Source organism: Cynara cardunculus (assembly GCF_001531365.2).
Source record: "Cynara cardunculus var. scolymus isolate 2C chromosome LG 15, CcrdV1, whole genome shotgun sequence".
Lineage (NCBI taxonomy): Eukaryota > Viridiplantae > Streptophyta > Magnoliopsida > Asterales > Asteraceae > Cynara > Cynara cardunculus.
In genome coordinates, this window is record NC_037542.1 from 5,264,479 (window position 1) to 5,290,447 (window position 25,969).

The 25,969-nt window shown below is 35.2% G+C and overlaps 2 protein-coding genes across 3 annotated transcripts; both read right to left on the reverse strand.

Annotated features, from left to right (window-relative positions):
• Positions 1–1,270: 1,270 nt before the first annotated feature.
• LOC112528135 (importin-9) lies at positions 1,271–17,181 on the reverse strand. Of its 2 annotated transcripts, none has more exons than XM_025139071.1 (33): positions 16,975–17,181; positions 15,158–15,219; positions 14,894–14,986; positions 14,130–14,301; positions 12,988–13,103; positions 11,378–11,464; positions 11,159–11,275; positions 11,012–11,075; positions 10,765–10,907; positions 10,511–10,558; positions 10,330–10,398; positions 9,417–9,492; positions 9,179–9,309; positions 8,374–8,433; positions 8,181–8,250; positions 8,041–8,105; positions 7,899–7,960; positions 7,691–7,814; positions 7,557–7,614; positions 7,347–7,459; positions 6,399–6,476; positions 6,233–6,295; positions 6,035–6,130; positions 5,828–5,937; positions 5,171–5,360; positions 4,687–4,801; positions 4,385–4,497; positions 4,227–4,304; positions 3,139–3,204; positions 2,431–2,556; positions 2,208–2,264; positions 1,767–1,847; positions 1,271–1,621 (listed from the first exon to the last, which is right to left on the reverse strand). In XM_025139071.1, the coding sequence occupies exons 1-33, from the start codon at positions 17,096–17,098 to the stop codon at positions 1,574–1,576; spliced, it is 3,075 nt and encodes a 1,024-aa protein (XP_024994839.1). In that variant the 5' UTR covers positions 17,099–17,181; the 3' UTR covers positions 1,271–1,573. The 2 variants fall into 2 exon arrangements, with proteins under 2 accessions (XP_024994839.1, XP_024994838.1); XM_025139070.1 differs by having other exon boundaries at positions 1,271–1,664.
• Positions 17,182–21,826: 4,645 nt separating this feature from the next.
• On the reverse strand, positions 21,827–25,300 carry LOC112527951. The gene is made up of 2 exons (XM_025138815.1): positions 24,928–25,300; positions 21,827–23,157 (listed from the first exon to the last, which is right to left on the reverse strand). The coding sequence occupies exons 1-2, from the start codon at positions 25,242–25,244 to the stop codon at positions 22,278–22,280; spliced, it is 1,197 nt and encodes a 398-aa protein (XP_024994583.1). The 5' UTR covers positions 25,245–25,300; the 3' UTR covers positions 21,827–22,277.
• Between the last annotated feature and the right edge of the window lie 669 nt (positions 25,301–25,969).

Genomic DNA, 25,969 nt, shown 5'->3' on the forward strand with positions numbered 1-25,969 from the left:
GAAGCATATCGATATTTGTCATCACTATGTCCAAGGGGTGCTAAAGGTGATGTTAAAGTGGTTAAGATTAGCACTCATGACAACGCAACAGATATGTTGATTAAGCCGCTACTGGTAGCCAAGTTCAATTTGTGTTTGGACTTGGTTGGTGTTGCAAGACGGGGTTGATGCCCTTAGGGGCAAATTGGTGGAGGATCTTTGCTTTGCGAGAACTTTGATTACTTTGATATTGCTTTATTTATGGATGATCAATTTTGGCTTGAGATAAGATTGGTGAAGCTATGTTCTTGATTTGTTCACTTACTTTGAAGGCATGGTGGAGTTTTATTCTAGATGTAGCTTTTGAATTGAATGCATGGAGATTCATGACACGCTAGCCCTCAATCCTCACCAGGTACTCCACATGCGACCATGGTCGCCCAAGGCCTTGAGAAACCTGGCGACTCCCTCCATGTGGCTCAAGTCGCCCGATAATGTCCCACGAGCCTTCTAGGCGTCAACATTCTAGTAGCTCCCATTCCTTCTGTGGCGCCTTAAGGGAACATCATTTCAGCATCAACAACCGGGCGGCTTCTCTCATGCAACATGTCACCGAGTATGTGGACTAACCCATTAGTAGGTACAAGGTGCTTTTGATTATCCATTGTAAAGGCTATAATCCCTCAAGTGTATTCAACACGTCCTCTACCCATAGTTTTTTCCCTTTCCAGGTTTCCACAAAAATCATGCTCTCTCTCTTACTTATGTTTTAGTGTGCATTTCATTGGGTTTATTATTGTTTACATTACTTAGTTGTTGGTTATCTTGCATTGTCAATTGTTATCCCGCTTCGAATTTCAATATAGAACTTTAGTTCATTTGTTCTTGAGTTATTTCTGCTTTATCAGAAACCAGCTATTGAACATTTTGCTTTGGGTCTTCGTAATTTCACCAAGGAGCCATTTATTAAATGCTTACCCGGTAAGTACTTACTGAGCAATTTTCTTTACCAAATGAACATGACAAATGACAAGAATCTTACCCGGTAAGAGCGATAATAAGGATGGAGAGTCTTACTCGGTAAGTCAGGCTGACGACTCTTATCCGAATAAGCGCTTACCAGGTAAATTGTTGCATAAATGCGTTTTGATGTACTACAATTTTACCCGATAAAATAAATTATAGTGTTGACTCCTAACAGTTAGCGCTTACCGGGTAAGCATTTAGGTAAACGACCCCTGGTGTAGTAGATCTTTGGACCCCAAAAAGAATTTTGAAAGAAACTAACAATGAACCCAACCCACTATTAAATATTAATTAATGTTGCCACCCAAAGGGAAGTTAATTAAGTTACAGTGATTACAACAAACATTAACATCCTCAAGGACATGACCTTGGCTGCAACCACCCTTGGAATAAAAATGGAAACAACATAAGAAGAAAAAAACAGAAAACAGAAAACCGAAAGAGATAAATTACCCGCAATGTACAAACTCACTCGGATGTCGTTTTATCACCCCAAGTGCAAAAATTACAACCACCCTTGGACAAATGAAATTTCTCCGATTAATGGTACACAACGAATTCATGGCTATCAACTCACCACCATTTGTATAGCTTTTTTCTGAGCCTGTGTCAAACTCTGCAATGTTCCGCCCAATATTAGAACAAGTTACATAACGTACCTAGTGAATCCCACACAGAGTAGGGCTCGTGAGGCTGAGTTGAGAATAAAACAGATAAAATTGACGGAAGAAAATTAAATAAAAGAAAAGTAGAATGAAAACCTGACAAAGATGATCAAAAAGTGGTCGGTCTCCTTGAGAGAATTCTCTAAAGAAGTTGGTGAGATAACTTGCCAGGTTAATCTGATAAACACAAGAGGAAATGTGACTATATATATATAGAGTTAGGTTCCAGTGAGAAGCGTAAGAAAAGATCTCCACCCTTGGATCAATCCTAATTGAATGTCAACGCCAATGAGGTGCACCGAAATGCACCGGATCAATTCCCTTCTAAAGCGCAATTCATGGGTGGACATGAGATTAAAAGTGATCAAGGGTTCAAATCTCTTCCTACGCTTCTCACCATAGCTTTCCTTCTCACACGACCCTTCGCCATAAATATTATATATATATATATATACACACACATAAAGCTGCCTGCCTAAAATCATAATTTTTATGTCTTCAAAAAGAGGTGTTATAAATTCTGCACAGAAAGTGAACCTCGTTGAGGGGATCAGCAGCACTGAGTAGGTCATCGTCATAACCATCATCTTCGTCCTATAAGTAAATATAAAAATGAAATAGAATCATATTAAACCAACCCATACAGAAGTTAAAACTACAACAAATTATGTTTAGTCCACGTGAAAAGAAGTGGTGGTGGTGTTTTCTGGCATATTCATTTTCAGTTTCTTTTGTTCAGGGGGGCGGTTGAGTTGCAGACCTCATTGAATGCTTTGGCCATGGCATCAAGATAGCCATGCGAGGGTCTGCTGTAAGATGTGGTGCCAGCTGAATAAAGCAGCTCTATTTCTGCATCTCCTGCTTCAACTTCTTCCCAATCACTATCCTGCATAACCAATATGGCTTCGTTATAATCACCAAAAGTTAGGGGCCGTTCACCAAACGTTTACCCGGTAAGTGCTTACCGGGTAAATTTAACACTATCATTTACGTACCGGGTAAAATTTTAGTCCATCAAAACGGCATCGTATGCAACAATATATCCAGTAAGCGCTTACCATGGTAAGATTCCTCGCCCTCACTTACAAGGTAAGACTCTTGGTCCTTGTTTCGCTCTTACCGGGTAAGATTGTTGGTCCTTACCATTTTCATCCAATAATGTAATCTTTGGTAAGCGCTTATCCGGGTAAGCGTTTGGTAAACGGCCCCTTACTTTTTTAAGTTTATTGGAAAGACCCGTTTTCGGATAGCATTTCAATAGGCCTAGAGGCTTTTTTTTCGAGTTATGCCCTTATATTTTACATAAATGACCAAAAACATGTCCTTTTAGGTCATATAACTTGTGGGCTAGTTTTTATCAAATGTGACTAACCGGTACTTATTAGCTAACAGTTGGTTTGCCAAACATAGCCTAAAGCCAAATAGCATGGTTTACCAACATCTATGACAAGCAGGAAGAAAAAAATACCCGATCGTCGTCTTCTAAAATTTGTTCTTGAAGCTCAAGCAAGACATCTGCCAGTACAGCGAGAATCTATGTTGACCACAAGGAAAGATTATGTTTATCAGATTCGATCATTAAACTAAAAATGCTGGAATACGACATTTGTGCAGTATGATGAACGAATACGAACTCCTCAAAAGTTGGCCCATTGTATAAAACATATTATGGTTACAAACAATGAGAACGTATTAATTGGTACAGAATACCTTTTAACATCAATCTGAAAGTTGTGATGCCGTTTCTTAGGCAATTATTTCGATGACTTGTGTACATTAGCCAACTTTTTGCATAAAAAGCTAAACCAAACAAACCCAGGATATTCAACAACACTTCGCCTCTACCCCAAAGGGCAGAGAGCCTGCTTCTGTGAAGATCCCTGGATCGCAAAACAAAACTAAACTACACAAGGAGGCATGAGAGAAAAAGTAGCATTGTAACATAAGATTGACAAGAGGCTGTTGAAACATGCAATAGGTACTAGTGAGCACAACAAAAAGACAATGACATACGAGGGACATAACATCAAACAAACAGGGGATCGCAAAGCACAGTACTGATAACTACTAGAGCAGGAAGTAAAACAAAGACAGACATACAGTAAGAGCAAAAAATCTAAGCGGCCATTTACCCAACGCTTACCCGGAAAGCGCTTACCGTAAGAGTCAACACTTTCACTTAACTTACCGGGTAAGATTTTAGTCCATTAAAATGGCATCGTATGGAACATTTTTATCCGGTAAGCACTTCAAGTAAGAGTCATCCCCGGGTAAGACTCTCGGTCCTTGTTATGTCTCTTACCGGGTAAGATTCACAATCCTTGTCAAGTTCATTCGATAAGGCAAAATGAGCCGCTAAGCACTTACCGGGTAAGCGTTTTACACAGCCCCTAAGACTCAAATTAAAAGACATGAAAAATAGAAAAAACCAAAACAACTCTATCTCACTTAAAGCTTTAGTAACGTGTGTCCTCTCTCCACCCCTCCCCCTTGCCAACCCTCTACCTTCTCCAAACTTTTCGTATGAAATACAATATTCAGTAGAGGAGTAAAAACCTTTGCAGGAAGGGGGATCAATGTCCACTGGTCAGGAGCAACTTTAGCCTTTGAACGAGTCGTAATCCCTGCAGAGGACTTGAAGTTCACATGGAACTGATTGAGTTCTTGAAGGGATGTAATGTAAACAACAGGTGAAAAAATTATTGGAAAGAAACCTTCATCAAATAGCCTTGAACATTGATGTTTCCAAATTCAACATGCCTAGATGATAATAGTAAAGCTAAAGCTGTTGTTGTGACTTTAATCTGGTAGGCCCCCTGAATTTCCCCTGTATTGGATTGCAGTTGTATTAAATTTTCAGTTTGGCTCCATGGTTATATAACAGATATAACAGCTCAAGTGTATCCATTTTAACACCATTCTCTTACTACCATTCAGCTGATGATGTATGCTATAGAATGACAGAATGCACAACCCATTGCAAAAAAAAAGCTCAATTGAAATGAAGAATGCTTGCCTTGCTGCTTGGTCCATTCTGACATAACATAATACAAGGAATTAGTGTATCCTTCAGCAGGAATAGTGATCAGCAAGTTGATAAATTGTTCAACGTGTGGTGCACTCATGTGAACCTGTTTAATGAATAAAAAAATAAACACATAAAATAGTGTATAACGTATTTATAGATTGTATCATGCCAATTCATCCAAGTATATACACTAACGAACCAAAAGAATGATAACAATATTAATAGTATCCTATTATTACTCTGCAGCATAGCAGCCATGAAGCTGATGTAAACCTAAAGATGAATGTTTGGAGGTTATGCCGCTTTGATCAAGGTTAGAACTGCTATACTACTCACTTCAGGAGAATACAGCATCAAGGGTAGAGCATGAAGATTATTGAAATAAAGCTTCTTTAAAGTCACCACACAACATATACGAACTATATTAATGAGCCTTATGGACTTGACGGAATTGTGCTTTTCAAGGACATACCAGTCTTGCAAATATAAGAAGTAATGAGCTTCGTAATCCGGCAATTTGGCAAGATTGCATTCGCCTAACAAGAGCAGCAACAAGGTCTCTTATATGTGGTGCCATTTGCGAGGACAGATGAAGAATAAGTTGCAAAATAAAGTTCCCGACGAAAAGTGATCCAGAGCTTTCTAGATCTGGATCAAGAAGCCTGTCAAAATTTCATGTTTCCAGAACAAACAAGCAAATAGATTAGATTTCTCTAAGATAATCACTAGTTTGAAGGGAATTCATTATGATAATACAAAAGAATCCACAAGGTTACATTTGCTTGAGCTTGGTGGGCCAAGAAGAAAAAGAGGCAAGACCAGGTCACATTTGCTTGAGGGTAAGCCTAGCCCTAGCCCCTATTCCCAAAAGGTAAGTCCAGACAAGGACTGCCCTTCTTTACTTATTTGGGTCAAGTGTATATTTTTATGTTTTATACTTCTATTCATTTCCCTGAGAAGAATTAAATAAAGAAAAGAAGCTATTGCATATTTGAATAGAAAAGCAGAAGATAACAAGTTGGAGAAAGAAAACGATAGTGATGTATATTTGAATGTTTAGAAAGCACTTGAAACAGAACTCCAATTAGATGAAGAATTACAAAGATGAAAATAATATAGAAGTACCCACCTTGAAGCTACATCAAGCAAACACCTCATTGTATAACTGGGATCACCACTCCAAGCGAGCAATTGTTGCTTTCCACCAGAGACAAGAGCAGCAAGGCATTGAGTTGCATTCTGGTTTTAATAAATAGCAATAAATCATGAGTTGGGTATAACTGCATAGATGAAGGAAAGCTTTAATAGAATTCAGGTTTGAGCTATAAAATTAAACCTGCATTTCACTGTGGTCATCACTCTGAAGGACTGTGCGTATAACAGGATCGAAACAAACTTCATAAACTGCTTTTACCACATCACTAGGTGCGTTCTATAATATATCACAGTGAGAACCAAATAAGTCAGAAATAAACAATAAAGTTGGAAAGAAAAAAAATGGTGAAATGGTATTCAGTTATATTTTATAACTTGCCTTGAGTAATATTGTCAAAAGATCCAATGAACCAGCAACTAAACCATCAGGCTGATGTTGAGGCTGAGAAAAAGACATGAGATGCACCAGAAAGCAATTCATCCCATGTTAGTAAAATGCCTCAAAACTAATTTAGTATTTCAATGAGATAATTAAAGGAACGTACTTTGTTGAGGATTGGCCCCACATATGGCAAAACACGTGAAACAAGAGGATGAATACATCCTGGAGCATTTTTTATTGCCTGTTAAGGAATTGGATATGTTAATGACAGACCTTCACCTAAGTACAACAATAATAGTACACCTCAAAAGACTAATTAAAACAATCTGTCTTCAATAAAAGACAATTGGCTACGTTAACAATGAATTTCGAAGGGTACTCATGACCTACATTAAAACAATCATGGCTTGTTACATGTACCGCAATAGACAAATGATTTGTTTCACTTAGCATTTTTTAACCGTCTTTTCCCAATATATTTTGATTTCAAATTTGCCAAATCACACTGCAAATTTTCTTATCATCTTTAACTACTGTAGACAATTAGCAAGTTGTCCTGGTCTCATCTTCAATTTTTATCTTTTAGCACTTTTTGAGTTAAATCAGAGCCCTCTCCCAACAAACAGAACGATACCCGAATCATGAACAGAAGAGCATAGTTAAGGTTAAGATACAATGAAAACAGCATTGACACCATTTCGTAGAAAACAAGAATAAAAGCAAGAACCATGCAGATACACTTCAAGATAGGATCACATTTCCTCCAAGTCCAGCCCTCTATATCTCTGCCTAACGTAAAAGTTTCATTGGAACAGCTGTTAAAATGTTTACGTTGACAACATCAATAACAAGAATAAATGTTTGTAATTTAGTTGGCTGTTAACCGCCATTTTTTAGTATACTTCTTCAGCACAATGAGTGATAATATCTTTTAGATAGAAAGCCACACATGCATAACAATCCCATCATCTTAATTTCAACATGCATGTCTATCTCACCATATGCAACTGAAAATTTTTGTTTTACAAAATCACCTTGTAAATCATAACACTTTAGCAGCTGAGAATAACACACATGTTCATCACCACCATTTAGTATCTAACCAAATTACCTCCAGAACTTCAAGTGCATCAATGCTTATGAAAGGGTCCGAAACATGCAAAGCCCACATGCTAAGTATAATAGGAGAAATGACAGGCTCTATTGACAAAGCAGCTTCATGACCTGCAATGAGCAGTTTCCATGACATGTAAATAAAGTAATTCAACTCGGAATGAAAAATGAAAGACTGTTCCACTCGCTCCTTATATAACACACCAACCTGCCCTCACAGCTGCTTGGAGTGTTTCAAGAACAAGATGCATTGTCTCATCAGATGCCTGCAGAATGTTACATGTTCAGAAACAGACTGCCTTCATAGTCGATGACAAAAGAAAAATCATAGTGCTATATTACTTGCTTAAGAAGCTCTGTAAGTGATGAAAATAGAGCCAATATATGAGGCTGCGGTATTCCTTGGTTTGTGTCAGGTAAGAGTTGGGAAAGTGCCCGACATGCACCAACTTTGACAGGGGCAGGCCTATCATTTGAAATTTAAAAATTAAATCTGAAGTGATCATCTGAACATTGCTGAAATGATGATAAGTAGAAGGAAAAAACTTACACATCCATGCCGATTGCCTGGATAGCAGCATAAAGGAAATGATCAATAACACTATGGTTGATCTGCAAGTGAGAGACACATAGATGAGAACCTTGTTCTTAAGGACATAAAACAAGGTACATGAATAATCTTTGATAGTTACCACAGATGAGAATTTTGCAATCGATGAAAACATACGAGCATAAAGAAAGGGATATTCATGTACACCTGCACAACAAATACCAATCAATTAACATGTTAGTGATATGAAAGCAATTACAATATAGCTAAACAAAACTCCACCTGCTGCCATGTCTTCAGTAAAAATATGCTCCAAGAGGTTCCCCAAATTGACTCCAGAAGGCCCAGAAACCTGAGAATAAATATAGACAAGATATTGTGCTTTATAAATGACTAAACTCAAAGTAGCAAACCAATTATCATTCCCAGTCAAATTATATAGTGTTCAGTAGGTACTACAAAGAAAAGTACAAACCTCAACTTCAAGCAATTGTTCCGACACAGAGGACAAAGCAAAAAGAGTAGCCTCCCTAATCTGCCAAAAGTTACGTCCCAAATAAAGTTAGGATTGGAAAATTACAATTAAAGGAGCGATGTGGATAGAACGCAAGGAAACATGTCAGAACATTCATAAATTTACTATGATCCACTGAAGAAACAAAAAGAAATAGTAATTAATAAGATAAGGATATTCAGATAAGCAATAGTCTAATTTTTTATATCACATGACCTATTGCAAAAGCAAAAGTTTGGTCCAACGCTTAACAACTTAAGATATAACAAATTCGTGAATCCACAGATTCACGTATTTAATGCTGATAATTTTCTAGCAACTTTTAATGCTTAATTTATCCCAAAAAAGTTGCCTCGTCGTTATAATGGAAGGGTAGACTATTTGATGTCTATGATATCATCTAGAATAAGGATGGACTTCGTTGTCTATCGAGAGCTGAAACTAGAACAGGATCATTACCCATCCAATTGTTACTTCTCCAGAAACAACCGGATAGGATTAACACTTGGCGAATAGAATGAAGAAAGCATAAAAGAGTAGACTTCATAAGTCATTCACACCCAATAGCAAGAGTAATGGGATTCAATTACCAAGCTTCTTTGGTTCTTTGATCACCGACGAAATGCCTTAAGCATAGAACTTAAAGAGCATCAAACACGACTACTTGATTCTACAATAAAGATATAGTCTGGCATATAATAGTTAAGAAAACATATAGAAAGTCTCATTTAGAATGTAAAAGCATATACAAGTTACTAAGGCATACCCTCCACCAATCAGCAGAACCTTTAATCCTCTCCTGCTGAGATTCATCAAATCTTTGTTTGGCAGCATTCAGTATAGCATAAACTCCCTCAATTCCACAAGAAATTACAATTTCCTCCAACAAAAGAGAGCCTGCGGAAACAATGACCATACTAAGATATGAGCTCTACTACAACTGTTAGTGTATTAAATGACTCCCAGAATGAGGAAAAGGGATTGCAAAGGGAAGAATCCCGTACCAGAAACACGACAACTATAAGTATTCTCATCCTCATCGGCAACATACTGATTAGCATCCAGTGACCAAGCATGAACCTGGATTGAGATGATTGCATATGTAAAAGAATGGAAAGAACAATGAAGAACTAAAATTTAGTGAAGGGTTAAGTTAAATTCTAATGTTCATACACATCAGATCAGGAGCTGGCTATAAATATGAATGAGGGGAAGAATGTCATTCATGTACCAGAATCCCAGGGGTTCACCATTTCATATTTGCTTTCTCATTGTACTGTCTTATAATCTATTGTAGTTTCACTTTTAGCCTACCCAACTAGCTTAGATAGAATGTTTGTCATTGTTGTTAATGTATAAGCATGGGATCAGGACAGATATAAACACTGAAGTAGAATTATTGTGTATCTCACAAGAAAGATATAAAAGAACAGCTACACAACCCGTGCACTTAGTAAGGCATGTCATATTCACAAACCAGCAAAGTAACTAGAAAATGCCGGTAACATGCTAATCTTATAGCTACACGCTCAGTCTACAACTCTAGCTCGTTACAGAAAGGACTATAGATGTCCTCATATATTTTATAACAGGTCTCCATCTCTCCAATCATCAATCACTGGGTTCTTAGAATTAACTGCTTAACTACCAACCTCTCATTGATTTAAACTACATACTTAACAAATGGGTGGAATGTTCGCCATCTACTTGATGAACACCACAAAAATCAATACTTCTGATAGCCCTTAGAGAAAAAAACTCTACACAGATTCCTAAAAGAGTGTATATATCATCGCAAATTAATATCAAACGTTCTTTCGCAGAGTATAATGCTGAGTACAAACTGCAAGATGTGAATGGAAATAGTTGGCCAATGCATAATAATAGAAGAACAGTACAAAGCATTACATAACTTACCTGTTGTTCAGTCATTTGCAGAAAAGCAATTGAATAGTAGACCAGGTCTTGCATACTATTTCCAAAAGCCTGAAGAATAAATTTTGGCAGATGATCATATATTCAAATGCAGTGAACATCTCACAGGGTAGTATTACAATCTTGCAATAGAGACAAACGTTAAAAGTAAATTTAAACATACCTTCACAAACTTTTTACTGCCAACAATCGTTAATAGAAACTCAAACAACTGCAGGATCAGATAGGCAAAAGAATAAAATAGGAGGTTAAAATACATTAATATACCATAACTTCAAACTACAATCAAGCAAGACGACATACAAATACTTAACTCATACTATAAATGTTACATAACATGGCATGCCTGTTGTTTATCAAGTCATTCAACGACACGTGCAAAGGAAATGAAGTTGTAAATACAAAGCAACTTCTTACTTGGATAATGAAGGATTCCAGGCTTGTCTCTGAACCATCAGAATCATATCTTCCCTCATATGAATCTTCAAGTCCTTCGACTGAAGATCTTTCATATATGGCAAGAGATGACACGAATGTTTGCCACAATGGAACCAGAACCTCTGGAAAAGAAGTCTTTTGAGTCTTATAAACAATAGCAAAATGATCAATCAGAAGGATATATTGGTGCAGAAAGGATGATGTAACATGATGAAGACAAACTTACCCATAAATTGACTTTCTGCCAGGCTTGGAAAGTTTTGAACAAATTGGCTCAAGCACTTCAAAGCCTGATGTTGGAATAGAAGATGACAAGTGATTGCACATTCCACTATAGAGTATGCAAAAGATCAATATATTTAGATATAAATACCTCCATTCTGATGCTCCAATCATCTGGATCTTCAGATTGCACAGGATTTTTAAGAATGGACGAGAATTCGACCATCCACACTTTGACCAAAGGTAACATCAATGAACTTGTCTCTGTCTAAACAACAAGCTCTCAATACAAGCATTTTATTCTTTTCATCACAGAAAGAAAATAAAAGATCAATTTGACCACCCAAGGATGTGAATACACAGAAAGTACCTTGTATACACCACTCATAACCCCCAGCATAGATGTACAAGAATAGACTATCGAAAGAGCTTTTGTGCGCAACGGTTTGTCATAGATCTGCCATTAATATTCCACATAAATTGAAATTTGAACCAACTGTAAAGTCTATACTACATAAGAAAACAACATCATTTGCATCTTTTCTTATATATGGTACAGGAAAAAATCTTCTATTGCAATTACTCCTCTACCAGGAATAGGAGTATACAAGTATTGATGTGCGCCATAATCAAAAATACAACATATTGAATCACAAAAGAAATGATATAGGCAGTCAAAGCCAAAAATAAACCCAAAACGCACAGACCGGTCATACCGCATTTTTGTGGTCCAGTCTAACACGTTTGGTCCAAACCGCATAGTTCAGAAAATTTCTTAAACTGTACTTGCAGTTTGGTTTGTTCAAAGGTGGGTTAGACCGTCTAAATGAAACCACGAACACCCCTAGATATGTGTGAGTTCTTCATATTCATTTTTAATTCACTTGATTTATGTTCCTTTTCTAGCTTGTTTTATATTAAATTTAAATAGTTAGTGCTAAACTTAACTAAAAAAATTGTGTTAGTTAACCAATAGAAACTAACCATGATTCAGGACTGAAACAACTATTTGATTATGGTACAAAAGTGTTACAATGAACAACATATTCATCAACAAATTAATTGTGTTTGCATTGTGTCCCAAGGATGAGGAACTCTCTGTTCTTCACTACCATGGTATTCTTCCTATGGTGCATTCTCCACTGCCATCAATAACACTTAGCTCTTTATCACGTTATTGGTGTTCTGGGATCATGAAGGGACAAGACTTTTGATGCCTCCCAGACAAATAACCTAAGGTTGTATCTTTGTTGTATTATTTTAGGATAATCTCATCTACCCCTTGTAATTCTGCACTGCTACAGGCTGTCCACCATAGTCATTTTGTACATGCTAGACAGTCTGTTTCAACATCTTTCCAAATCTGTTCACAGCTCTGTTTTCTGCAGCTCTGTTTCTGCTGTCCAGAAGAAGTTATGTGTGTTGTTTTTAAGTATCTGCATTGGATTAGTTTAGGAGAGCTTTCTACCAAGTAGTTAGGTCATGTTGCATCATTTCAAGCATTGAGTTGGGATTAGGACATTCACTACTTGCATTTGTGTAATAGTTTAATATTTTTATACCCTGTTGAGTTTTCATACAATCCTAAGATTTGATTGACCATATGTTACCAGTAGAGACAATCCTATTTTTCGTATACTAGACAAATTAAGCATTTCCTTGGTGTGAAAATAGTCATCAGTCACCATTAAGACAATGTTGGAGTGCTAGTGCAACAATTAAATGAGTGTACTGCATGCCCATATCGCACACAGCATTCGATTGATCTTTTTATTTTAGAGATGATGGAAAAATCATGCAACATACAATGGGCATACAAAGTCGGCAGCAGCTCCAAGTTGAAGTGAAATGTTGGTTTTAAACCATGCAAAGCAATCCACAGTCCTTACAACTAATATTAGAAAGTATGTGAGTGCATTCTTAGTTGTTATACTTCCAAAAGAGAAAAAGCAATAGTTTATAACATGACCAAGAGTTAACCTGGGGTGATGAAACTATAGTATGCAAGCATGGGAACAAAACCGGTATTATTCTAGGCACCAGTTTATCATCCAAGTCCGCAGAGAGAAGAGCCAAACATCGAAGAGCCCCATTAACTGGACATTTTAAGAAATTATACCAAATACATCAGCCGTGGAATGGCAAGAACACAATAAGTTTCATGAACAGATGGAGCATCAACAAGTTAATATACACATGCCATAATAAAATTTGAGGAAAAAGCTCTCAAAGAACAGCATCTATATATAGTTACCCTTAAGGTGATCCTAGAGCACAGAAAATGAGGAGCCAGGTGTACTTTAAATTGGCTCATCAAGCACCACCAGGTACCTGGAATAGCCAGTATAGATGCCCAACACAGCTTTGATTGGTATAATAGGAGATCTACACATGGAACAAAAGATGGCCCATCCAAATATATTCAAGTTTATGTCCACATCACACCAGTTGACTAGATCTTCCAAATCATCTAGGTCTATTGGTCATAGTTGGAGCAACCCAGATATGGTGATCAAGCACTTCAGTACTTATCCATGTAAAACTGTTTCAAGATAAACATAAGGGGCCCTATTCTGCGTACTGATATAGAGAGTCATTGATATGAATATGTAGGTGAATCGGTGAATATGTTTGCCAATTGAGTGTGGAAGGTAACTTAAGTATTTTAGGGAAAACTATTTTCCTATTACTAGGAAAGCTCCTGAATACAAAAAGCACAAGACCAGATGGTCCAAGATCAAAGAACAAAGGTAATAATATAAACTCTATTTAATGGAACACAGTTACCAAAAAATCATGGCCAAGTTTTACAACAAAATAAATTGTAGTATAATAATATTAATTCTGGTATTGAAGTTTTGAAGTTCTAATATAGAAACCTTCCAACTTAACTAAACCATCGTCATGATTATAGCGCATGTTAAAATACATTATTATTTGTCAAGTTTGAAAACACACTTTCTCTTTTAAAAACATAACTAAGACACTTTCTCAAGAAACAGCATACATGTATATATAGTCGACCATAAATTAACAAACAAAGATGATGCAACATACTGCAAAAAGGAGAACAATGAAAGAAAAGCAAGCTTCTCAATGAACAAGGTCGCAAAGAGGACTACCTGCATTTGTATTACTTTGATCATTAATTAACTTCAACAAGAAGGGGAGTAACTCAGGCCATTCATCTGGCCAATCATGATGTGCAACTGATGCTACGGCCATGCTAATAGCTGTGCAGATTTTTCTATGAGGATCATCCAGTGATAACAACAGAAGACCACGTATAACTGCCTGACAATGTAAACAGCATATAATTAGGAATTTTGGATGCATTCAGCAAACAGTGAATAATAATTGGAAAACTTGCAATAAACTAGATGTGATTTAGCCACAGAAAATAAAGCCTCGTAATACTCGACTGTAACTAGTAAGCACATATCCTTTAACTAGTTTCAGTGATAGCATTTCCATTTACTTGGGTGGGTGGCAGATTTAGTATCTACTAGTTTTGAGCTACTGTATGGGTCATAAGCATCCAGATAGAGTTGCTAGAGGCTGTTACCTTCATAAAGATTTATCAAGTCAATTTTTTTACATTTTTGCCTTTTTCAAGAAAAATTGGAACTCTTATCTGCAAATAAAGGAAAGGTGTAATAAGAGAATTTGGGCAGAGAATATGCACAAAATTTTACTAAAAAACAAGTGATGATCTTTACAGGTCGCAATGTCACCATCAACAATCAGAACTGTTTGTAGTCATCACTAGTTCTGACCTTGACATCAAGGCAATTAGTTTTAAACCAACAAAAAGAAGTAACGATCTTCACTATATTGCATTTGCTTGAAACTTGGGAGAAAGAAAAGATGGAAAAAAAAGAGTGACCTTTTCCTCATTTGAAACTACAGGATGTTCAAACCCGTCCTCATCCTCCTGCCAGTGTTTCTTAATAAACTGCTTTAGAAGAACCGCAGCTAAGTAAAAGCAGGTTAACTCTCACAAGGGTATCAATGTGAAACATATCATTGCACGAAAAAACCTGATAATTTTGTGTTCGCTATGAGGTGTATAAATGTGACACCAAATTCATACAACTATCCCAATAATAGGAAGACACTGTACAACTTTGACTACTGGCAAAAAGGATATTTGGCGGGATCCTAGAGGAAGATCCCTGTTAGCAGCAATCTTCGATAAAGCACTTCCAAAACCTTCAAAGATTTACAATAACAACTGTTAATATAAAGTGCAAGCAGGAAATAGATAGATAATGACAATGTTGGAACTATGAATAAAATTTGACCAGGAGGAGACAGACACTATGAAAATGAAGGCTCCTACACCTTTTCCCAGTTAAAGATAAAGCACTACTTTTTCATTTATTAGTCAATATTCCAAAAATAAGATCTGCCCAGTAAAGCCTTTTGCAGAAAAATATTGCTTGAAGGACCCAGTTTATGTTGCCTCTCGAGTTTGAATTCGTTTATTTCCTGTAATCCTGTCACTTTCAGCATACTTCATAATGTTTCAGAAATCCCTGGAAAAACCTCTCTTTAAACCCAATTTATCCAACTTCTTGATATGTAAATAGTTTCTTCTTTGATGATCCCAACATCCCTGACATATAAGCACTTCTGTGTTGAGTTTATTCTGTTTTAATTTACTTAATGAAGCAAGATCCTCTTGATCATGCAAAAGAAATCCCTTGCAAGTTTTTCCAACTTGGTTGGAAAAAAAATATTCTAAATGTAACACTCACTGACATTGCAGTAAGGAAACAAAATGTATGTTTTAACAACTATTCAATCGGCTTCACTTTTTTTATTGGTGTTTGTATCAACTTCATTAATTTAAATCACTCTTCTTATACCACCACAGACTAGTAAATTAATTTTTAGGTTTATGGATGCTGAACCCAATTTAACTTCCTTTAAGAAGCAAGCAGCTGGAGCAACCCCTACTTCATTGATGTCTCCAAATTCCTTAAAGCATCTAACATACTTGTATTTATTACATTTCTTGTAATAAACAAAGTGTACCAGCTTTTGTTTTGCATTTTTCCATATTCCTTAACATTCTATACAGTTGCAGTCACACGTCATACCAATATGTCAGGATGCCCTCACGTTACAGTTTGATGCAAATTCATTGACCTTGTTATCAAACTCCCTTCTAGTAGTGCTCAGCTTATTCCTAGAAAAAGTTGTTTATCTTATCACAAGAACGCAAAGAAGATGGTTTCATTGGTATGATAAATAGCTTGCATTCCTAATCATATTAGAGGAGCAGAACTACATAAGAGAAACAAATTTACTTCATCAAAAATTAGAAGTTATTAACAATTGGGTGACTGAACCCAACTTTTGGATTTTAAAAAGGAAGCAATGTAGGTTTGCCTCAATTAATCAGTTAAAGGTAAAACAAAATGAGTTGATACATTTTGTTTGTCACGCATAATCAACCAATTTGGTAAAGGAAGTTTGTCAAACCACTTCAATTGTACAAAAATGAATTTCAATAGCCAGATTTCGATGACCTTAAGACCTGATCACCAAGGAGGTTCCTATTACATATAACTACAACGTCTCTTGAATTGTCAGTCTGTACCAAGAATATGATAAATAAACTTATACTTTGTCCTTCGCTGCCTCACTCCACCAAATCACGATCCCCCTTTTAATCATATATTTTGCAACTTTACCACCAAAAACAGCATTTTCCTTCTTCTTTACGAACTTGTAATAACAGTAATAATCCAAGATTCTTCTCCAGATTACTAACAACACAATTAAAGCCTAATTGAGCTCAATGAACCTTATGAATATATTATCCTCGGTACTAAACAGTTCAACAGAAGAAAAGAAAAAAAGATGAATTGCAGCAGTAATAAGAAATACACACACAGTATATATCAAACAAATTACACACATAAATACATATATATATATATATATATATATATATACCAGGTTGAAGAGAAGCCTGATTCAAAGACGCTTCTGCGAAAGATCGAGCTTGTTGATTAGTGTCAAGAGTAGCATTCAGTGAGTTGATCAGCCACTGCTGATCTTGATCGATCATATTATCCATTTTAAAAGACAAATGGGATTGTAAAATTGAAGTGAGTGTGTGTTTAAGGTGTATCTATGTTTTGCGTATGTTTCCCGCTCTTTATGAGAATTTGGGGAAATGGCAGAGAAATATGGTGAGTGGTTAGGGTTTTAGGAGAACATAGTGGAGCAACTAGTAACTCGGGTCGGGCTAAATCATCATGTCAGTTCGGGTAAATACATTATGTCGGGTCATGATTATCGAATATATATGTTCCCAAAGGTATATGATAATTCTAAAGTTGCCCAACTGTTTTGAACAATTACAAAACAGGTCCCTGCAATTCTCACCAAAATTTATAAAAAAACCATCAATTACATAGTTTAACTTTTATAATCATATTAATCGCGTCATTTGTATTTATTTTGTGAATAAGGGGGTGTTTTTGGGATTGCTTATAAAAACAACTTATTGACTTATTTCGGTGTGACACCGATAATAAGCATTTTTGAGTGTTTGGATAAACAACTTATACCGGTGTCAAACCGGTAATAAGAAGTTAAACTATTCTAGCTTATAATAAATTGAGGTCATGGACACCCATTTAACTTATTTTCGTAAGTAAAATTTCTTTTGGATCTAGAAGGTAGACTTGCTAAACTTTGAAGGTGTATTCTAGGATATTATAATATATATAAGGAACATCAACAAAAAAACAAAAACAAGTTCATGAAAATCAACTAGAAAACAGAAAAAAAAATCTCTCAAAATCAACCAAGAAATCGAAAACGTCTCTCGAAATCAATCAAGTAAACTTACAAAATCCCTGAAAAAGGTGGAATTCAGTTGAAACACAATTGACGTTTTTATGGGTCTTTGATCCATCTTAAGATGCAGTCGCTCCACAAAAAACCTGGATCCACCATATTGATATGATTATAGAAGTACATATATATTTTGATAACATTTTTTATTTTAACTATCTATAATCTATTTGTATATGCCCATGGATCAAATGGTCTTGTATGTAGATGTACCAAACTTGATATTATGTCAATGTCATGTTGTGAAGATCCATGATATTGAGGGTCCATTGTGACATCTTCCATAATCTTGGGGCTAAATATGAACAAAAAAATTACACGTTAGTCCACCTTTTCAACAAGTTACATTTTCAGCCCCTATACTTTTGAACTTTGTTAAATTCGAAGTGGAATATGTAAAAAGCACCGGCCAATGGTCCGTGTCCCCACTTTAGCCATCAAATATAGAAAGCTCTTTCAACCTTGTTTTCTTCAAAATCACACCAACTTCAATACCCAATGCAACCTTTTACACATATTTTCTAATAAAATATTCATTAAAATAATAAATAAATCTAATTTGTTGAAATAATAATTAGACTAATATTACCATTGATTGATTGTAGGGCAAGATTATCGTAGGTGGTTGAGGTTGAGGTTATATAGATGTGTGATTAATTGTTGGTTCAAGTCCTCAAAGGTGAAGGATGAAAACACTTATTGGTAGGAACGGACCTATGTAGATTTGAGAGACGTCTTGTGTCATTGTTCAATTGATCACTCGCAATTAAAACTTTTAGGGCTCTAAAAAATGAAGTCGTTTAATTTTTTAGGGGTGTTCTGGAAATATTTGAGAAATGCACCATTTGTTGTTTGTTGCTATTCGGTGATGTTGATTCACCTTCTTTATCTGCTGTTGCTACTCGAAGATTTTGATGCGATGGAGTAGAAAGAGAAAAAGAGGCGGTCGGTTGGAGGAGATGTTTTTTTTTTTTGAATAATTAGGGGGTGTTCAGTTCAAAGAACATTTTTTGATGGAATGAATCTGTCAAAGAAATTTGAATTTGAAAGAATTTGAATAGAATGTTATCAGGTTTGATCATTTGTTCGAAACATTGGAATGGAATCTGTTAAATGAATTAAAATCTGTTTGTTTCGTTTACATAATGTAGCTTTAGAATGAGAATGTAATATCTGTAAATGACCAAAATACTCTTTTTAAATTTTTTGAAACTGAAGTCCAACTACTATGGTCCAGATTGGTGGTGGTGGTCGATTTGTGGTGGGCAGTGGTTAAAGAACGTGGTTCAGGTTGACGGTGGTTCAACGGTGGTGATTGGTGGTGGGCGGTGGTGATTGGTGGTGGGCGGTGGTGGTCCAAATCGACGATGGTTCAAATTGGTGGTGGTTCAGAACGGTGGTGGTCGGCAGTGGCTTAGAATTGTGGTTCATATTGGTGGTCGATGGTGGTTCAAAATGGTGGTGGTGGACGGTGGTTTAGACCGGTGGTTCAATCGGTTGTGGGGTCGGCGGTGGTTCAGATCGATGGTGGTCAACATTGGTTCAGATCCTTAGTGGTCAGTGGTGGTTCAAATCGGTGGTGGTCTCCGGTGGTTCAAATCAAATAAGGAAGATGGGGATAATTTTGTCTTTTTTAAGAAAATAGGGTGAAATGGAATTGAATTTCTTCTCAATTGCGATGGAATGACCAAATCCATGAATGGTAGAACGTGTGGAATTCAATTCCATTTCATAGGTAAACCAAACGCCTGAACGAAATTTGGTCAATAGAATTGCTCATTCCAATTCATTCGAATTCCATCAGAATCCTGTGAACCAAACGCCCCTTAAGGGTTAGGGTTTTAAAAGGTTGATTCGATTGGGGTAAATGCATTTTATATTCAAATTGATACAATTGACTTTCCCCAGTCAAACTGTCTTGACTTTTCCATTGGGTCAATCAGCGACTTTGTAAGCCTTTGAATTACTTTAAAGGTATATCCGTCTAGAAAAATTCTTATGTTTATCATTGTCTATTAGTTCTAGACAAAGGCAAGTCCGTATCAACGTCTCTGATTACTTGTCTAAATTTTGTTTCACATGTATCACAACCTTAGACAAATCATCTTCATTTGTTGGTTGACATGGTTTTTTACCTTTTCATTTGAATGCTATTCTATTAAAGGCGATGATCTTGTGGTGTACCAAGGGTCCATTTGGTTTGCGGGTTTTTTTTATAGGATTTATCATGATTCGAAATTGGACTCCATTTCAATCTCATGTTTGGTTTAAAGGAAAGTTTGAATTGAAACCAACACAAACATGAGATTTAATGTAGTTGGTATTTTGAACGATTTCATATGATTTGTTTGTAACAATGTTTTTAAACTATATTAAAAACCACTTGTTTTATAATAACAAATTATAAAAAAAGTAATTTAATTATTTTTATAATTTTTATTATTTGTTTTTGTAATTATTTATAAATAATGAAATTCCATTTCATTCCAAAATCCTATAAATCAAACACAATAAGGGCCGTTTACCTAAACACTTACCCGGTAAGTGTTTATCGGTAAAATTCAACATATCGTTTACTTACCGGGTAAGATTTGAGTCCACCAAAACGATATTATTGTATGTAATAATTTACCCGGTAAGTGTTTATCGGTAAAATTCAACATATCGTTTACTTATCGGGTAAGATTTGAGTCCACCAAAACGATATTGTATGTGTTAGTTTACCCGGTAAGCGCTAACCATGGTAAGAGTCGTCGCTATCACTTACCAAGTAAGATTGTTGATCCTTGTTTTCGTTCTTACCGGGTAAGATTTTTGGTTCTTATCATAGTCATTCGGTAAGGTAATGTGACTTGGTAAGCGTTTACCCATGTAAGCATTTGGTAAACGGCCTCCAAGTATTCTAATCCTTCCAATTTCAAAACCTCCTAATTCTAAATCATTCCACGAAATCCAAATTCATCAAAAATATTCCGTCAAACAACACGAGCCCTCATGATATTTGTGTATTATTCAATTCAAGATTTTCAACACTTTTTGGGAGCAAAACGAAAAGCGTTAGGAACATTAGTGGTTGGTCTCCAACATCCAGCATCCCTAGAAGCAACTCCGTTAGAAAATTGCATACAAAATTCAGCTACGCTCATCAACTATTTGACATATTCATTTAAGTGTTAATAAAAAATTATAACTATATAAATAAAAAAATAATTTAATAAAATTAAAAATTGAAAAAGAAAAAGAAGACAAAAACATCACTTTCATGTCCATATGACATTCATTTTGATGGATCATACACGTAAGTTGTATTATTATTTAATCTTAATCATGCTTCATATTTTTCTTTTATTTTTTATGCGAATACAATTTAGGGGTTATTTATTAACCAGTTATTTCATCTTATCAGGTAATTAAATATTTGTTGTTTTTTACCACCAGCCCAGTCCCAGTTAGAGGTGATGGTTTTTATTAACAATCTTATTGTATTATTTTGTTTACCAAGAATCTTGTTAATGAGGATAGTGACTCTTATCCAGTTAATGCTTACAGGGTATAAGACTTTTGTACTATACTATTTTTATGATCGAAAATTTTACCCAGTAGAATTATTTAATTAATAATGGTGACTCTTATCCAACCACTTGATCGATATCCTATTCTTGCTTTCTTGTTGTCTTGAATTGTTATAGAGCGGCTTTATATCAGGTATAGTTGGCAAGATGAAGTGGGATGAAGCCGATATAACAAGTGTGATGGGGAGGTGGCTCGAGCTTTGTGGGTTTGAGTGTCTCCTAGGATTTTTAAGAGTTGGTTGGCTAATTGGGAAATAAAAAGATTTATATTCTATTAATAAAGTAAAAACAAAGTATGAATCTACGCTAACCCAATTTGTATCAATAAAACGACCCCCTTACTTTGTTCCAATTCGATATACAGGTTTGGTGATTGCACAAGTTTGTGTTCCCTACTAACATAAACAGAACATTTTTACAGAGTTCGAACAACTAGATGATATTTTAACACAAAATTCATGGCTATTTAGCTAAACTTAAATTTCAAGAAACAAATATTCTATTTATTTAATTACAAAATAGAAAAGGAAAAAACAACAAATTCCAAACACTTATTCAGTAAGTGTTTATCGGTAAAATGGAACACTATCATTTACTTAACGGGTAAGATTTTACTCCACCAAAACGACATTGTATGCAACAATTTATCTGGTAAGCACTTACTGTGGTAAGAGTCGTCGCCCTCACTTACTGGGTAAGACACTTGGTCCTTGTCTCACTCTTACCGTGTAAGATTCTTGGTCCTTACCATATTCATCCGATAAAGTAATATGACTTGGTAAGCGTTTGATAAACAGCCCCTAAAAACAATATGCATAAATCTTATTCAAATATGGTCTTAATTTGATGTTTATGACCAAAATCATATGCCAAAATCAAACTTCCATCCATTCTTTTTAGCACAAACCTTTCAACCAAAACATAGCAACCAAATCTCCTCCACCCCCCAATCCCTTCAAACTTCTCTTCTCTCTTCACCCTCTCTATCCTCTTATTCCCACCACTTACCCATCCAACTTTTTCTTCTTCCCACCTCAATCTTTCAACAATTTCTAGATTCAACCCTACACTTTCTTCTTTTTCGTTATCACCCCCAAGAGACTTAAACCATACGACTCCATTTACCACGTTTTTCTCGTCCCATGTCGCCTCCCTGAGGTTCTCACCGATAGCAACTGCTTCACTATGAAATGCAGCCGTCACGTATACGATATTTTCTTCCTTGTTATGCTCGTTTTCCTGTTCGAAAATTTGTTCCCATTTTTGCTCTAGTGTCATTTCATAAAAGACGGACTCTTTTACTTGATCAGCCAGTCTTCCTTCTTTAATGAATATAAAAGGACAATACCACTTGCCAACAACCACAAGATTAGAAGTTTTGGTTGAGGGTGGGAAATTTAGTTCAGGGAGACGAGAACGAAGAGCGACATTGATTCCTTTTGCTTCACGTAACTCGTAGTTTTTAGGTGTTTTAGTGTAGATATTCCAACCTTTTCTACTTAAGAAATGTGGAGGGAAACCATCGTCTGCGAGAGATTTGGCATAAAAGCTACCATCACCATTACAAGATGTTTGGTAAGGAATGATCTCGAACTGCTGGTATATGTCTTGAGGGTCCAACGGCCTTGGTTTTACATCGCGGACACAATTGCAAAAACAACATTGTGCCATGTCTTCCTCCTTTGAACATGCATACGCTTCCCTGGAAAACTATCTGTTAGTTTGTTTAACAACAATGATATGTATTTGTGTAACCTTATAGTCACTGAATAGATTCAAGAATAATTAAAAAAAGCCATTAATATGCATATCACGGAAAACATATCACGACTTATAGGAGATGATTCAAATAAAACGCTAAAAAGGTTAAGAACATGACAACATATCACGATCAGAATTCTCTTCATCACGAGACTGATCGGATCAGACACCCGAGAGACCTCCACAATTGAGTAACTAATTCCCGTTCAATTTAATCAATCGGTGAGATTGACAATGACAATAAGATTATCTATACTATATTAAAAACATTTTTTGTGCATGGAGTACTATTTATTGATGCATATTACTTAAAATTCAAGTTTACAAGTAAATTGTGCGTAAGTACAACTTATTAAAGCTTCATGTTTGAATTCGTGTTACTAACTACAGATAAATATAATCGAGAGGATAAGCATCTCATTTTGAATATAAAAAATTTAAAATATAATTAGGATAATCATTGAATTATAATAAAACACTTAATTATTATCTTTATAAAAAATATATTAAACAAAAAAATAAAAAAATAAATTAAATGAATACATAAAAAAGAAATTTTAAATAGTTAGTTTGGTACTAATATCAAAAAAATTTCAATTCTTTATGATGTCTTTATATTTATATCTTATTTAAAAATAAAAACATTATCGTTTTCTCAAAATCATATAAAATCGTATTATAACATCGATTAAAACAAAAAAGAAACACAAAACATTAAAATCGAGATGTATCTCGCTGCATTATGTGAGTACTCTTCTAGTATATTGCAAATTGATGATCTTTTCTATTAGCAGACAAAAAGTTGGAAGGATAATTTCGTTAAATATACACTTCAAAATTAATCAAATGCAACTTAAATTATTTTTTAACAAGAATTATCTCACTTTCAAACCGAGAATATTTAAAAATACTCAATTTTGGAATTAAATAAATTATATCAAAAAAGGACCATTTTTTTAATTTTATATACATGTTTTTACACTTTTTTCATCTGTTCACTGATAAGTTTATATGGAATTTCACATGTGAAGCTGTGCAACTTCATATGAAATTTCACATGGAGCTTCATATAGAAATTTGACATATGAACCTTCACATGTGAAGCTATGCAACTTTATATGAAGCTTCATATTAAGTTTAACATGCGTAGTCTCGAATGGAGTTTTACATGTAAAACTACAAATTAAGCTTCATATCCATATGGTTGAAAAAAACCCAGTTAAAAAACGGATAAAAAAGTATAACAATACAAATGTTAAATTTAAAAAATAACGACAAGAATGTTAGATTAAATTTAATTCCAATAAAAAAAGGGATTTAGGGGCTGTTTACCTAAATGCTTATCCGGTAAGTGCTTACCTTTAGGAGTCAATACTATAATTTATTTTATTGGTAAGGTTGTAGTACATCAAAACGTATTTCATGCAACAATGATCCTGGTAAGCGTTTACCCTGGTAAGAGTCGTCACCCTCACTTACCGGGTAAGACTCTCCATCCTTATCCTCGTTCTTACCGGGTAAGACTCTCCATCCTTATCCTCGTTCTTACCGGGTAAGCTTTTTGGCCCTTGTCATGTTCATCCGGTGAGAAAAATTTCCCAATAAGTACTTACCGGTTAAGCGTTTAATAAACGGCTCCTTAGTAGCAAATGACATTAGATAAAATAAAAAAAACAACTTATTATGTACTATAGGTATACAATATGCATACCCTTTATGCGATCCATGAGGTTTTATTGCATAGTAACGATTTGACGATAGTGGTTGATTGAGGACCGGAATTAAGAGAACCTCATCGTACGAAACATGATGATGTTCACCGGTCCCTGATGAGTAGCGCGTGGTCAGTATTTTGTTCTGGGGAAACGGCAACTGTGCAAGATACCGATTCTTGCTCAACCCAAAACACGAGTATGTTTCAGACTCTTCATCTTGGATTACCAAGTAACTTGAGTTCGGATCTTCGGGTGACGAATAAACAAGCTCAGGAAATCTTTTATAGTGAGAAATAGATCGCGTAACATACATATTCGAGTCCCACTTTAAAGATCTAGCTGTAGCATGTGGTTTTGAAAATGGTTTGTTTGATGATATATAGAAGACAGATTTGGGATTCATAGTCATTAACTTGGAGAAGTTAAACAAGTAATTAGACTTTTATTTGGGCATTCTATTTTGACCAAGTCAAACCGTTGACTTTTGTTATGAACAATACATGTGAAGTTTCCTAACATTTATGGGTACTTGATACCATTAAATTTCTTGGTAGTTTCCTAGAAAGAGGTAAAGTCAGCAAAACTATATTAAATGGATATTAGGTATAAAATTTGTAAATGAGTATAGGGTTATTAAAAAAAATTAAAATACACGAAATAACAATCTATTTTTTATAAATTTTTTTATTATAGTCTTGTACTTTCAGTTTTTCTTATTATAACAATGTATTTTCAAAAAAAAATTTATTAGGATATTCTTACTTTTAAAAATTTACCTGTTATAACATTAGATAACCTTTTAAACTAAGGGGGTGTTTAGGATTGCTTATTTAAAACAACTTATGTTGTTTTGTAAAAATGTTTATTAACTTATGTAGTATTAAATTGGAGTTAAATAAAATATGGTTAAAATTGTAAACTGGTAATAAGCAGTTATAAGTCATGAAAGATTAACTTATCAAAAACAGCTTATTACCGGTTTGGCACCGGTATAAGCAGTTTTTTTTATCCAAGCACCAGAAAACAGTTTATCACCGG

Excerpts from the sequence above, each read along its gene's own strand:
- LOC112528135 (XM_025139070.1), bottom strand. The coding sequence starts at position 17,098 with ATGGATAATATGATCGATCAAGATCAGCAGTGGCTGATCAACTCACTG. Across the intron at positions 7,815-7,898 it reads CAGGCAATCGGCATGGATGT|GCCTGCCCCTGTCAAAGTTG; the intron begins GTAAGTTTTTTC and ends TTCAAATGATAG. Across the intron at positions 4,802-5,170 it reads TTCTTATATTTGCAAGACTG|GTTCACATGAGTGCACCACA; the intron begins GTATGTCCTTGA and ends TTCATTAAACAG.
- LOC112527951 (XM_025138815.1), bottom strand. The coding sequence starts at position 25,244 with ATGTATGTTACGCGATCTATTTCTCACTATAAAAGATTTCCTGAGCTT. Across the intron at positions 23,158-24,927 it reads CCTCATGGATCGCATAAAGG|GGAAGCGTATGCATGTTCAA; the intron begins GTATGCATATTG and ends ATAGTTTTCCAG.